Source organism: Rhineura floridana, chromosome 16, assembly GCF_030035675.1.
Source record: "Rhineura floridana isolate rRhiFlo1 chromosome 16, rRhiFlo1.hap2, whole genome shotgun sequence".
In the NCBI taxonomy this organism is placed as follows: domain Eukaryota; kingdom Metazoa; phylum Chordata; class Lepidosauria; order Squamata; family Rhineuridae; genus Rhineura; species Rhineura floridana.
In genome coordinates, this window is record NC_084495.1 from 37,024,173 (window position 1) to 37,040,286 (window position 16,114).

Consider the following 16,114-nt stretch of genomic DNA (forward strand, 5'->3'; position numbering starts at 1 on the left):
CCAACCGTTTCTTACCTGACTCCACCCACCTCTGCCAGGAAGCGTGGGCATGTTTTGCCATTCAGGGGGATGTCTAGGAAACCTTACAGTGGGCTGAAACATTTTTTCTCCAACATTTGCATATGCAGCACATAAATAACCACAACCAAGGGTTAAAAATCAGCATACACTCAATCCAGGTGGCCCCCTTTGTGCCAATCTTGCTGTAAGTGTTGATCATACAATGCCAAGGTCCAGCCCTCAGAGCAAAACATTTCATGCCCATTCCAATTAACTCAAGATGAAACAACATAGTTGCTTTAAACAACAGTGAAAAAATGTCCATCTTCATAAACTTCTTAAGGGATGCAAACTGAGCTTTTGCTTTGTTTTTACTCTTATAATTAAACAAGTTTTCTCCAAAATGCAAGAGTTTTATCTTGTTCACTAAATCTAAACCGAGTCCCTCCCTGGTGTAATAAGTATTTTATTTTTAAAAATGAAACTTATTTGAAGTTGCTCTTTCCACATGCCTTGGGAGGAGAAAAGAGTTTGCGAAGAATCTTCACAAGACATCGCAGATTCAAGCAAGGCTACGGGCAGCAGACAGTCCCAGTCATTTGGCCAACAGAAGAAGTGATCCTGTTAAAACAGTGGCCAGGAGGTCAAGATTTGGCATCACGTTGCCTGGTCCAAGGTTGTGAATCGCTGAAGCCTCTTTGCTTTGTTGATTCAAAACCTGCCTGTTTGAAGGGATCTCATCTGTGTCCAGGTCATACGCCAGCTCTAGAACAAAGGCAGACAAGCAACTTGATTATGAACTGGAATCTACCAACTAGTGGCTTAAAAAGAGGATTTGACAAATCCATAGAGGACAGTTTGTTGTGATGGCCACCCACTTGGATGGCTTTAAAAGAGGTTTAGACAAATGCATGGTGGAAAAGGCTATCAATGGCTACTAGCCGCAATGGTTATGTTCTCTCTCCCCTGTCAGAGGCAGTGTACCTCTAAAGGCCGGTTAGAATCACAGAACAGTAGAGTTGGAAGGGGCCTATAAGGCCATCCAGTCCAACCCCCTGCTGAATGCAGGAGTCCAAATCAAAGTTACTAGGAAATCACAAGCAGGGAGAGTGCTACTGAGGTCGGGTGCTGCTTTCGGGCTTCCCATTTGGGTATCTGGTTGGCTCCCGTGAGAACAGGATGCTGGACTAAGTGGGTGCCTTTCAGCCTGATCCAGCCACAGGGCTCTACATGTGTTTCTTATGAAGAGGCAGCAGACCCCTAAGCATCAGTGGCTGGGGACACACACAGTGGGAGGTGGTGGATGGGCTATTGCCTTCATATTTTGGTTTTGTGGCCTTTAGTTTGTGCCCATTTACGCTGCTGTAAATGGGACGTTGGGCCAGATGGACCTTTTGGTCTGACCCAAGAGGATTCTTCTTGTGATGCATGTGCAATTCCCCATTCCATGTACAAAAGCTGAATAGACTGGAAGGTGGCTGCTCCTTCCTTACTGGCAGTGGGACAGCTTCCCCTACTGTACCCAGGGGCAGCAGTGTTGTTTCAGGAGTTGCCAGGCATCATCACCCATCTGACTTCCTGAAGGTGGGGAGGGAGGCAATCTCAGCATTAGCGTAGTGGCAAATTCAGAAGTGCAGGGTCCCTTCATGACAGTCACACCACACCCCCTCACAGCCACTCCCCCTTCTAAGATTACACAATTAAATGAGCTTTCAGTCTCTTACTTTATTAGGAGTACTTTTCTGTAGTGATGCATTGCAGCAATCAATGCACTTCTCCCCGTGTTGCCTAGACCCGCTACTTTCTGTGCAACCTACATGGACAAATGAACTAAGATGCTGTAAGATAAGGAGCTCCCTTTGCTGAGTTTCCCTTTTCGGTTGCTATACTAAGACTAAAGGGGAATGTGCTAGCTATTGAGAAGAGTCTTCTCAGTGACCAACTTCTCTCCTTTCACTCTGGCTCCAATCAGCAAGAAAGGACACTGAAGGCATAGGGGCCCTGCTCCCAAAAAAGTAAGGGGTTTAAGACCCCCTGGGACCCTGGACGATGACAACACCCCTGAATTCCCCAGAGATGGACCTCTGAGGATGAGCTTGATGCTGGTACAGGTGACAATGGCCTTTCAGGTACCTGGGTTCCCAGTGGCTTAGCATTTGAGAGAGGTAAGAACTGGCCCTTTGAATTGGAACCTGCCTTAAAAGGTGTCAGGCCATTGGTCCACCTGTCTCAGGACTGCCTACGCAGACTGGCAGTTGGCTCTCCAAAGTTTCAGGCAGGGAGTCTTTTCCAGCCCTACCTGGAGATGTCAGGGACGGAACTGGGGGCCTTCTACATGCCAAGCAGGTGCTCTGCCAAGCACCCATCCATTTCAGTTCCCCATTTTTCCAGGCTTAAGCGCCACTCTCCACATTTCCACACCAGTTTGCATTACACAAAAAAAAGTCCTCATGAAAACTGTCAGCATTTCTCCTAAATGCACATTTTTCTATGCAATTTTGCCAAATGTACCCATTCTTGCAAACCCATTTTCCTTCCTATAATGCATTTTTGTATACCATTTCCACTAATATATGCATTCTTATGGACACTTTATTTCAGTATGGGCATTTTTGTACACATTGCGTGTCTTGAGAACTTCATTGCAAACTGCAGAGAAGTACAAATTTCAACGGATGGCTGTTTTGGTTCGCCTATCATTTTGGAAAGTGCAAATTAGGAAGATTTGCCTTTAGGTGCGTTGAATTTCTCCTCCAGCCCTATACCACTGAGCGACACTCCCTTGGAACTGGGCTTGGAGACAGGCCAGCAGCTGCAGCCGTTGACGACATGCTCCTTTTCCCTCTCCTCGCAAAGAATTGGCTTTCTGGGCAATGCAAGATTGCTCTCTGGCTAGTGACAGGCCCTTTGCAGTCTGGGAGAGGCAGTCCGTGATCTCCCTGGGCTTTTTCAACACTCTCTTTCATTTAAGGAGAAGCCTGAGGTGTTGGGAAGTGAAGGATTGGGGGTGGGGGGAGGAGAGGAAATGAAGAGTTGGACGACTCCAGATACCTCACGGGATGTTCATAATGATTCTCTCTGTTCACCTCAGCAAAAATCACCACAAAACAGGCTTCCTTTGAGGAGCGCCACCTCTGCACAGACACTTGCAAATTCTGACCACACCACATGGCACGTTCACTCCAGAGCGCAGACGGCCTGCAAGCCACACACACAGGGAACCCAACTGCTTTGCAAGCAGCTCTCAACGTCTTCTCTGTGGTGCACAAATTCCTGCCACAAAGCCAGTTCTCAATTAAATCCTTGGGAACTGCCAAGAGTCCCTCCCCGTCTCCCGCCCTCCCCACGCCTCCTCAACTCTTCCAGGCAGCATCCCAAAATCAGCTCCAGTGCTGAACTGGGCCAGCTATATCCAGGGGGCATTTTCAACAACCTGGGCTAATTACTTTCCCTCAACCCCACTTCTCTTACACTCCAGCCTTGTCCTTTTGTCCTTCAGTTAGATAATCCTTTTACAATAATAATCGTAAGCTCTGCTGGCATCCTGGTGTAGGAGCTCTGCCCCCCCCCGCCCCCTCCCTGCCTTGCAAACAGCAGGCATATGAGGAAGGGGGCAGAGGTGTCGCTTTGCACCCTCAGCTTTTCTTGTGAAAGCACCAGCACACAACCACTCCTTCTCTCTCTCTCTCTCTCTCTCTCTCTCTCTCTCTCTCTCTGTGTGTGTGTGTGTGTGTGTGTGTGTGTGTGTGTGAGAGAGAGAGAGAGAGAGAGAGAGAGAGAGAGGGAGCTCCCTTCTAGTGGTGAGCTTGGATTTTTGTTTTGTTTTCTAAACTGGTAGCACATCAAACACAAAGATCTTCTGGTCTTGCTTCAACTTGCAACAGGAATGACAGCGACCAGCAGCTGTAAGCCCTCAAATATGCACTTTCCATGTCAACAAGAAACGGGGGGGAGAGGTTGGGGGGGGGACATTCTGCCAGGGAAACACAATTTGAATTATGCCTCTCATCTCGCTTGGCACCATCTTTTCAGGTACGAGCCATGGCCAACCAGCCCTCTTGTGCAGGCCGCCTACATGTCTGGAAGCTGCTGCAAGGACAATGAAAGTCATGCCAAAGCCGGAAAGAGAAGGGAGACTGACTTGCGGGCGGGCAAAGCAGCTTCGCATATTGCAGCAGGCACATTTGTACATGGTTTATAATTCTGCCTTGCTCAGATAAACCCTAGTTAAAACTAAGCACAGTTCCCAGTTTGAACATCACAACGGATTTCAAATGGTCGGGGCAAGGGGAGGGAAAGGAAGAAACTCATAGCAACAGCAGTGTAGTGGCAAATTATTTTTGGCTGCCATACTAAGACTATAACGGAGTGTGTTAGCTACTGAGAAGAGTCTTCTCAGTGGCTGACTCACCTCCTTTCACTCTGATTGGCTCCAGTCAGCAGGAAAGGACTAGGACTCTTCTCAGTGGCCAACAAGCTCCCCTTTCATGCTGATTGGCTCATGCATAAGGACCTGGCTGGGACCCTGCTCTCAAAAAAGTAATGGATATACTACCCTGGATGACGACACACCTGCGTGGCCAACAAGAGAGGGGAGCCGGGAGGTGCTTGGAATGCTGGCATTGCTTTATTCCATGTGGAATGGCTTTGACGTGTTTTACAATGGTAACGATTTTATCTGTTTTTATAATGGTGTATTTTATTGTTGTAAACTGCCCTGGGATTTTATAGTGAAGGGTGGGCAAGAAATCTTACCAATCAATAAATTAATTTATACGTATTATATAAAAATAAACCCCGTGGATAGAATATGGTTTGCAAGCAGGGACTTTCCCTCTCCCTGGCGTCCTCTCTCCCCCCAACCCCCATCATCCTGTTTGGGCTGCCATGAAAAGCCAGCCCTTGAGCAAACAACAGGAATCATACTTTGCAAGCTGAAGGAGAGTGGCTATGCTGTCATGCTAGATAATCAGCCAGCCAGCCAGCCAGCCACTGGAGAAGTGGGGCGTGTGTGTGAAGGACTGTTGGGTGCCAACACCAGAGAATGCGCTGACATTGCCAAGTCTCTGGGCCCTCTGAAGGCCCTCTGAAGCTCAGTCCGGCACATGGCCTGAAGGCTGGACAGAGGGCTGGACTGAGCAACTCCTGCGCCTCTCCTGTAACCTGAGCCTCTGCCATGAGCACAAAGGGAAAAGGACAGGCGGGAGAAATCTTTCTTCTTTGGCACCTGCAACCATCGTGGGACCGGGTTGGCCGAATGCTCACCAGGGAGTTGGGAGAGATGGGGAGGGTGAAGTCAAATGACCAGCACAAACAAGGGACTGGTGCAGCCGCTGATGGGGCGGGAAAAGCTGGCACGGCCTTGCTGAACCAAACATGGAGTTGGACCCTGGTTTGGTTTAACCAAGAATGCAGCTGGTGGCAACTGGGGGGCTACCCACCTCAGGTTTCAACTGGGAACATTAATACTACCTACCTCAAGAGGAAATTTGCAAATCCAAATACAGAGCATGAAGTCCCTCTGCACTTCATACGTGCTAAATATTTAATTTTCAGTACTCCCATTTATAAAGCTAAATTAAAATACAAGGCGGCCCCAAATTATGCCTTTTTATTGAAATAACAAATAAAGGGGGGGGGTCTGGAACCCTTTGGCAAACTTAGGAGTTGGCAACAAATCCCCGCAATGGACCTATCCTTGTCCCTAAAGCATGCATGCAACAGGGGGTGAACTGGATGACCCCTGAGGTCCCTCCCAATTCTCTATGACCCCATAATTCTACAGCACACCAATGTTGTGGGTGAGAATTATCCCTGGAGTCTCAGATGTGCCAAACAAACCCTCCCAGGGTTGTTCTTCCCTGTCTTCACTTCCACCCCAAGCATGGCTGACGCCCCCATCCCCACCAACTCCCAATCCGGCAGTACAACGAAGAGGCCTGCCGCTATGGGTTCTACAGGCCTACATTTGTGGTTGGGAGAAGGGATGGAGAGGGAGAGCTCTGTAGTCCCCCCAGTGACCGTTTCCTTCTCCCCTTCATTTATTGACAACAGTTATAGCCCAACTTGCCACCAATACAGACAGACAACTGCAACAGTAAAACAACAACTTTAATGAAAAGGCACAACATTAGGGAACTATTGATTGTAAGAGAGCCAATTCAGCAACAGACCACTGTATAAAAACGAGAGCCAGCGTGGTGTCATGGTTAAGGTGCTGGACTATGACCTGGGAGGCCAGGGTTTGAATCCCCACTTAGCCATGACGCTCGCTGGGCCATTCATTGCCTCTCAGCCTAACCTACCTCAAAGGGTTGTTGTAAGGATCAAAGGCAGAGGGGGAGAACCAAGTACACCACCTTGTGCTCCTTGGAGGAAAAAAAGGTGAGATATAAATGTAAGGAAGAAACAAACATACATAGGAAGCGACCTCAAACTATTTGTCGGTCCTGGCCAGTAATTATCTGTCCTGACAGGCGGCTGCTCTCCAGGATCTTGGCAGAGAAGGATCTTTGCCCATCAACGGCTACCTGACCCTTTTAAGTGGAGATGCATCCAGGGTTTGAGCATGGAACCTTCTGCATGCAAAGCATGTGCTCTGCCCCTCCCAACTGTAAGGCAACAGATAAGGCAGCAAGTGCAGAATAAAACAAAGCCGCTATTCACAGGAAGGCAGGCGGGGAGGGGGGGAGTGCAAAGGTAATCATTTAGCAACACAAGCTCCAAGTAGAGCTCTTTCTATTTCATCGGACTCTGCCTGGCAATCTCACAGAGGGCTACTGGGTAGCACTCACCTTTCATCCAGCAATGGCTGCTGCCCACTGAGACTGGTGGGGTGGAAGGCAGGGAGGCCAAGTGGGTGCAGCCAGAGCCAATGACAGCTCATTCTAGTCTTGTCCCCTTCCTCCTGCTCCTCCTCCCTGCTGGGTAGTCCATGGGCAACACTGAGAGGGAGGAGGAGCAGGAAGCTGGCAGCCGATGCCAGCCCCTGGGATGGCTTGTAGGGAAGGCAGAGAACGGCTGAGTGGGGCAGAGCCCCTAGCGGACCAGCCTCCATTGCATAGCTTTCTACGTTTCTACCTGAAAGACCATCTCACCCCTTATATCCCCAGTCAATCACTGCGCTCTGCAGGTGAGGGCCTCCTGCAGATACCATTTCATCAGGAGGTCCGTTCCGCACAACATAGGAAATGGACCTTTAGTGTAGTGGCACCTACCCTTTGGAATTCCCTCCCTTTAAATTTTAGACAGGCGCCATCTCAGTTATCTTTTTGGCGCCTACTAAAGACCTTCTACTTTCAACAAGCCTTTTAAGTAGAGACCTCATCCCAGTCTGTGTCTGTGCTGGAATTGCTTTTTAAGATTTTTTTAAAGTTTTTTTTTAAAGAAGTTTTAATATGTTTTTAAAGATGTTTTGTTTTCATATGTTTTGAAGTCTTTTGTTCTTAAGATGTTTTCGAGTGCTTTTAGCGTTTTGGTTTGTTGTCCTGAGGTCCTCCTGGGAGGAAGGGCAAGATATAAACTGAAGAAATAAATGAAATAAATATGTCACAGAAGACTCCTGCTGGGTGGCGGTGTGCATGCACTTCCATGGCTCTGCCTACAAGGTGCCCTTTATTCCTGGGGGAAGCTATTTTGTTCTCCTAAGCTGTTCACAGCCTTGCACTTGGGTGTGCCTTCCTGGAGCTGGGGCAACCTCCCTCCTTGCCTAACAGCAGGGCGTAAGCAACGCTGTTCTGTGCCAGTTGCATGTCGAGTCGCATTGTGGCCAAGCAACATGGACTCAGAGAGCATCCCTGCGATTTTGTGGTTGCGCCTCTCCCCACTCCTATTTAAAAGGAGTGTTCCTCACGGCTGATTGTGAAAAAGTGAAAAAAGCTGCTTCTCACCCAGACAGAGAGAAAGGGCAGATCCACACCAGACACGTAAAGCACATCCAATGCACATATAAAGCACATGACTTCCCCCAAAGAATCCCGGGGACTGTGGTTTTCCCCTCACAGAGCTCCAAATCCCCAGCACCCTTAGAACGACTCCCAAGCTCCAAACCCGGTCCTTTAGGGGGAGTGTAACCCCGTCCAGGACAGGGTATGTATCCACCATCTGACCAGAGAAACCATCCACCAGCAGCATCTCAGTCTTATCAGGATTGAGTCTCAGCTTGTTAGTTCTCATCCAGTCCATTGTCGTGTCCAGGCAACGGTTCAGCACATCGACCGCCTCACCTGAAGAAGATGAAAAGGAGAAGTAGAGCTGCGTGTCATCAGCATACTGATGACAACGCACTCCAAAACTCCGGATGACTGCACCCAACGGCTTCATATAGATGTTAAAAAGCATGGGAGACAGAACCGAACCCTGCGGGACCCCATACTGGAGAACCCACGGTGTTGAGCAATGTTCCCCAAGTATTATCTTCTGGAGACGGCCCGCCAAGTAGGAGCAGAACCACTGCCAAGCAGTGCCTCCAACACCCAACTCCGCGAGTCTCTCCAGAAGGATGCCATGGTCGATGGTATCAAAAGCCGCTGAGAGATCAAGGAGAATCAACAGAGTTACACTCTCTCTGTCTCTCTCCCGACAAAGGTCATCACACAGGGCGACCAAGGCCGTCTCAGTGCCGAAACCGGGCCTGAAACCCGACTGAAATGGGTCTAGATAATCGGTTTCATCCAATAGTGCCTGGAGCTGGTCAGCAACCACTCGTTCCAAGATCTTGCCCAAGAATGGAACATTCGCCACTGGTCTATAGCTGTTAAAGTCTTCTGGGTCCAAGGAAGGTTTTTTCAGGAGTGGTCTCACCGCCGCTTCTTTCAAACAGCCAGGGACCACTCCCTCTCGCAAAGAGGCATTTATCACTTCCTTGGCCCAGCCAGCTGTTTCATCCTTGCTAGTTTTTATAAGCCAAGAGGGGCAAGGATCCAGTACCGAAGTGGTTGCACGTACCTGTCCAAGCACCTTGTCCACGTCCTCGAACTGAACCGACTGAAACTCATCCAACAAAACATGACTAGACTGTGCTCCGGACACCTCAGTAGGACTGACTGTCATAAAATGGGAATCTAAGTCCCGGCGAATGCATAGGATCTTATGCTGGAAGTGCTTTTAAAAACATTAAAAACAAATATACAAATTTAAAAACACATTTAAAAAAAAAACCATTTAAAAACACAATTTAGGTTGAACCTAGGACTTTCTACTTGCACAGCAGGTGCCCTCCCAGTAATCGATGGTGCTTCTCCAACGAAGGGGATGGGGCCTAGGAAAGGTGGGATGGAGGCAGCAGCTCAGAAGGCTGCTCAGTTCACCTCCAGCCCTTGGTGGACATGTGGCCTGCCTTGCCCTGCTGTGCCCCGTGGACTCCCCCTCCAGGCCAGAACAGCACAAGGGGGGAAAGCAAGCCGCCCCAGGCGCTGGCCATACCAACATCAGCAAGTATTGGGTAAAGCTTTTGCTTTCCATCAGAGCTTGGAAGTAACTAGTTACAAGTAACGAATTACTTGTAATTTATTACTTTTTTGAGTAACGAGTGGGCAACTTCATTACTTTTTGCTGGTAATAGAACGAGTAGTAACTTCATTACTTTTGAGGCATAATTGTAATGTTTCCAGCATTACTTTTGCGCATTACTTGGGGGAGGAGCAAGGGAAGTCTTCTGCTCCTCTGATTTGTGAATAAAAATCATGTGCTTCAAATTGGGCTTCTGTGCAGCGTTGCTCTTCCTTCATGCTCTGTGGGTGCTTAGGAGGCGACGAGGGAGGAGGTGGAGAGAGACAGGGTGGAGAAAACAATTGTATAAAAATTGACAGGAGTGGAAGGAGAAAAGAGCTGGAAGCAATATATATATACAAAAATATGTGTTTTGGGGTATCATCATTGCTGGGGGTGGGGTGTTATGCCATTCTGTTAATCTTATGGATAAAAAAAAATTCTACTATCCTCTGTGTGTTCATGCGTGCTTATTTTTAATGTTGTTTTAGGCTACTTAGATGTGCAGCAGCCAAGGCCAGCACTTTGTAGGCAATTTTTTTTAAAAAGTAACCAAAATGTAATTGTAGCAATTACCTTTGAGTAAAAGTAAAGTAATCAGTTACTTTCAGAGCTATTGTAGTTGTAACGGTAATTACTACTTTTGGGGGGCCATGTAACTGTAACTGTAATTTATTACTTTTTAAAAGTAATCTTCCAAGCTCTGCTTTCCATGGTGTCCCCACCAGCAGCTGCCAACTGGAACGAAGGGAAGTCTTACACTTTTGTGGTGGGGGCAGTTTAGAGCCAAAGCAGCATCAAATGAAAATGCACACAGAGGCACAACTGCAAATTAGGGAGGAGTGTGCATGTTAGTTACGGCAGCCTTTCTGGTGATCCAGTCCAGATTCCAGACTCTTCCCTCCAACAGGGAGGAGGAGGAGAAGGAGGAAGGGCTGCAAATGGATTCTTAAGGCTGGCTGGTGGGAAATGCCTCAGGTCAGCCCATAGCAATGAACCCAAATGTTCAGCTCAGAGCTGCTATCATTATTTATTACACTTGTGAGTTGCTTTATACAAAAGAAAAAGGGTGGTAGTCAACTAAGTCCTACTCACAGTAGACCCACTGAAATTAATGGATCCAAATTCTAGACACTTCAGTGGGTCTACTCTGAGTAGGGCCAGCACAGAATACCACCCCAAACCTCACAGAGACTTAACAAGACGACATGCCACAGACAAAACAAATAAAACCAGGACATTTAAAAATGCAAACAAATGAAATATACCTAAAATGCTTACCCAGTAACATATTCATAAGGACAAGTCCTACTCGTTCCACTAAAAGATGAGCACCACTGCAGGGGCCAACTTAATTACCAACGGCCTGAGTAAATAAAAAGGTCTTAGCCTGGCACCTGAAAACTGATGATGAGGGCGGCAGGCACATTACCCTGGGAGGAACATTCCACAAACGGGGACACCACGGAAAAAGCCTGTGTTTGTGTGGCCACCCTGTGCACCTCCCTCGGGTGGGACACATGGAGAAAGGCCCCTGATGAAGACTGTGAGGTCCAGGCTGCTTTGTATGGGGAGAGGCGGCCCTTGCGGTATTGATTCAGTTGACTCCGGCCCCTGTGACTCCAATTCCCCCCTTCTCTTTCTGGGGCTTGCGGGAGTTTGAGTCCAACAGCATCTGGACAGCCACAGGTTCCTCATGCCTCACCTATGAAGAGGCATTCCTCTTTCCCATGAGGGAATGCCTCTTCTAAATAGAGGTATTCTTCCCTCTCTTGCATGCAGTAGGGAATGCGGCTTGTTAGATCAGGGTTGAGGAACCTGCAGCCTCCACACGTGGCTGGCCTCCAGCTCCCATCTTCCCTGACCATTGGTCATGCTGTCTGAGGCTGGTGAGAGTTGGGACCCAACAACATCTGGAAGGCCGCAGGTTTCCTCCACCCCCAGGGCAGAGACCACAACTCACTGGGAGAGCACATGCTTTGCGCCCCAAGTTAAATCCCTGTCACCCCCAATTAAAAGGGCCAGCTACCAGGTGAGAGGAAAGGCCTCTCTCTGCTCGAGACGCCAGAGAAGGGTTCCCAAAATGTGTGAGTTCATTGGCCCCTTGATGAGCTTCTAAAGTAGTCATTGACACCATCCCAAATTCTTAGGAATAGAAATGAAATAAAGTCAGAGGAAGACAACAGTGAACCCCCTCTGAATACCGCTTACCATGAAAACCCCGTTCATAGGGTCGACACAAGTCGGGATCGACTTGAAGGCAGTCCGTTTCCATTTCAAAGTCAAGAATAACATAACCAACATTTCTTAACAATCAATCACCATTACTGGGAATCGAAACTTCTGAATGGTAAGGAAGTAAAACAACGGGAAAATAACAGCAATACTGTACTTTTTATCTTCTCTGGTGAGATGGATGGGCCTGATGGGGTTTAACAAGCATATGAATAGCGGGATTGTAGGTTGGCGAGTTTGAGTCTTAGGTCATCATATTCTTTGATGTTCAGCCTGTTTCTCTGTTTGTTCAGAAGTGCCCCAGCAGAGCTGAATCCAGCTTCGACCATGTACAGAATTGGAAATGCCAGCAATAACAGCTCCATGGCTGCCTGAAGGCTGGGATATTTCACAGCAACCACCCCCCTTTGACCCCTAAGTGTTTATTCACCCCCTGCACAGTCCCATCGACACCAGGGGGGCAGTATTGGCCACTTTGGGGAAACCCTGCCATAGAGAAGCACTGCCAGTCAGTGCAGACTCAGCTAGAAAGACCAAGCTTCTGACTTGCTACACTGCAGCTGCCTGTGTTGAAGGTGCAGAGCAAATTGCTTCCCCACAGCCCAGACATTTGGTTACCTCCACCAGCTCTGACAGCTAATTCAAATACAAACAAACAGTAAACACCTGAGTTGCAAAGGCACCAACTCCTAGACCCGGGTGATTCTCCAATTACATCAGTCGCTCACCCTGGTAGAAGACCCCCCTAGCTCCCCACAGTGGAGCTGGAACACTCTGGCAAAAACGGGCGCCAGCCCTTGGAAAAAGCTTTGGAAAGCAGACCTTGCTTTTCACAACAGATGCTTTGATTTTCCTCTTTGGGAACTGGCTGTGCTCTCGCTGTGCTGCCACTCAGCGCACTCTGGAAGGCACAGCCAGAACAGAGAATACCACGGGGGGAGGGGGGAGGAGAGATGGCGTCTCTCTGCATTGCCGTCTCTCAGATTCATTTGTAGCACTGGCTGATGATACGGCTTGTGCTTATGATTCATCATCTAGGAACCAAGCATGTGGGGCTCTGTGGCCCACATACCTGGGCAGCTGTCAATGGGGCTGGCAGGCATAGGGTGCATGCAGATATGTACACGTGTGACACACAAAAGGAAGGAAATGGAAATGGACTGCCTTCAAGTCAATCCCGACTTATGGCAACCCTATGAATTCATGTTCATGGTAAGCGTATTCAGAGGGGGTTTCCCATTGTCTCCCTCTGAGGCTAGTCCTCCCCAGCTGGCTAGGGCCTGCTCAGCTTGTCACAGCTGCACAAGCCAGCCCTCTTTGGGACTATGCGGCTTGCCCACAGCTGCACAGGTGGCAGGGCACGTCACCGCTGAGGCACTCCCTGGGGGGGTGATCTTTAGCTGGCCCTTGACGCCCAGGAGACACGGGCGGGGATTTGAACTCACAGACTCTGGACTCCCAGCCAGGCTCTCCTCCCCACTATGCTATACCAACTGTTATTGCCTGGATATGTTGGGAGTTGAACCTAGGAGGTCTGCCACTAGGGCTGCAAGATGACCTACCGTGGGTCACAGGAGCAACACACCCAACATAATATTAGGAAGTGGGTCCACCCAAATGTGTCTGTGATCAAAGCTTTGGACATGGTTGTGTGTGTGTTGGGCTCTCAGGCACTGTGTAGGAAAGTCAGGCAGCCCATGGCAGTGGGTTACATTCATCTAAGTCCTATTCAAAGTCGACCCATTAAAATTAATGAATCTAAGTTAGCCATGTCTTTGATGATGATGATGATGATATCACTTTTCTCACCAGGTGACCCATAACCAGCAACTTCAATGGGGCCACATTCACATCATACATTTATTCCATTTTAAACAGTCCTGGCTTCCCCCAAAGAATCCTGGGAAAAGGGTGCTGAGAGTTGTTAGGAGACCCCAATTCCCCTCACAGAGCTACAATTGCCTGAGTGGTTTAACAGAGAACTCTGGGGACTGCAGCTCTGTAAGGGGAAGAGGAGTCTTAACAACACACAGGACCCTTCACAAACTACACTTCCCAGGATTCTTTGGGGAAAGCCAGGGCTGTTTAAAGGGGAATAACAGTAGAATAAACATATGGTGTGAGTGTGGCCTCAGTCCACTCTGTGTAGGACTAGTGTTGAATACCATCCAGAGTTTCTCCCACTCAGTCAAGTTGCCCTCTACTTCTCATCTCACACAGAAAGCTGTTTTGTATCATTGACCCATCTAGCTCAGTGTTACCTGCACTGGCAGGCAGCAGCTCGGTAAATATTCAGACAAGGGTTTTTCCCAGCTAGTCAGAGATAGTGATGACTGAACCTCGGAGTGCCTATGTGCAAAACAGATGCTCCAACCACGTTTTGTTAAGCTCTCCCCTGAACAAAATAATTTCTGGAAGTGTCACCCTTTCCCCCTCCCCAACATTAAAAACTTGATCAGGGTGCCCCTTCCCAACTTGATCTCTCTCGCTCTCTCTTTTGAAGTAGACTCACCTTAACCGAAGGAGATATTGAGATTGTAATTACGGGAACGTCTCCTGGGCTAGATTTGTAAGCTCTGCCTGATCGGCTTGAATTACTGAAAATTAGCAAGGCTAATTTTAATGTCACCATTCAGAAGGACTGACGATTTGGAATTTCTTAATGGCCTTCGGAAAAGAAGCCTTTATGCACAGTACAATCTCGGCTTCATTCTTACCTAAATTCCTTCTCTTAGGTCCTGTGAATGCCCTTGTTTTGTAGCCAACACAAACTTTGTCCAGTAAAATAATGTAAGGGACTGGGAATGAAAAGAGCTTAGCTGTTCCTTTGCTCCTGTCATTTTAAAGGAGAAATAACTTTGGTTTCTCCAGAGTCAGAGACAAAGCCCTGAAATGCAAAGCATGCCCAACTCCTCAGCTGCCCATGAAAAGGGCCTTCAAATATTCGCTAGTGCAAGTAATGGACTTATTAGAGGGATGAAAAGAGGGGGCTTTTCAGAGAGGGAGCCCCAGCCCTTTAGTCCTGTCATATCAATGATCTTGCTTCAGAATTTTATTCTGTTTACATTTCTCCCCCCCCCCTTTAAAACATCCCCACCGCCTCCAGCATCATTAAAAGACTGACACTTGTAAAATGCTCATTTATGTATGCTAATGCGCGAGGTGCCGAGAATTGTACATCACCAACTGGAGGTGGGGGGGAGAGAGGGAGAGAGCAAGAACTCCACAAGGAGGTGGAGCAAGGCGCTCATGCAACAGTTTCAAAAAGTGCATTCCATTTCAGAAACGGACCCCGATATGAACGTTTGTTTTGCACCCACTTATGGGGCAGGGCCACACATTTCTCCTCACTATCCTAGCATCTGTATTAGAACAAGGGGGCATGCCACTGTTCCCAGAATATTCCCCTGCACTACACACCCCACGGGGATTGCACAGCCCTGTTCTGATCCCAGGTTTTGCAATAAAGGGGAGAGCTTGCGCAAGAGGCCTTCATTGGGCCTCTTTCCCCCTCCCCAAATGGGCCCCATCCGCTTGCCTCTCCTTTCACTTGGCCGAACGCACACAGCCAACCACAGAGCAAAGGGAGACAGAGGAGGGCAGCCAGCAGCCATCCTACCTTCTCTCCCCTCCAATCGCTGCCCATTCAATGAGAGATGCCAAAAGGCATCCATTCCCCTTACGACCCACACTCATCGCATGCAGCGCTGCTTCTGTTCCACTGCATTTCATTATCCATCTCACTGTCTGCCGTGACAGAACTTTACACTATTTGTTACATTATTCCACACCATCCATTTCAATGCCAAGGGAACAATGCAAATGGGGAAGGGGTGCCATTCATTACGTATAACTTGTGGACTGAAAACACCAAATAGCGATTGTATTTGCTGGCTTGCTAGACTACATTCTAGCCAGGTAAAAAAGCGCAAGGAGTGTGCACAGCAGGGCCAGTGAAGGGTGCACCCTGAGGGGAGGGGGAGTGCCACAGGGAAAGTCCCAAGGGCCAAACAGAGGGGCCTGGAGGGCCACATTTGGTGTCCAGGCCTGAGGCTCCCCATCCCTCATCGACACTGACTGGCAGCAACTCTTCAGGATTTCAGACAGGAAATCAGTGACGTAGTGGCAAATTCAGAAGTGCAGGGTCTCTTCATAATAGTCACAGCCATGCAGCCTCCCCCCTTTTCTGCTGCTGAGTTGAGAATGAGATCCTCATTAACGTCTCCTTCCACAACAACAGACCTCCCTAGGAGCCAATCAGCATGAAAAGGGAGTGTTAGCTACTGAGAAGAGTTTTCTCAGTGGCTGGCTCACCTTCTGCCACTCTGATTGGCTCCCATTAGCAGGAAAGGACAAGGAAGCATGTTTTAAACTTTGTGTGGTTTTAAAA

At 48.4% G+C, this 16,114-nt stretch overlaps 1 protein-coding gene across 1 annotated transcript in view; it reads right to left on the reverse strand.

Annotated features, from left to right (window-relative positions):
• Window positions 1-561: 561 nt before the first annotated feature.
• GPC3 (glypican 3) overlaps window positions 562-16,114 on the reverse strand; it is a 192,103-nt gene continuing 176,550 nt past the window's right edge. Inside the window, exon 8 of the mRNA XM_061598743.1 lies at window positions 562-765. Within this exon, the coding sequence (XP_061454727.1) occupies window positions 596-765 (170 nt within the window). The 3' untranslated portion in view covers window positions 562-595. The remainder of the gene's footprint in view (window positions 766-16,114) is intronic.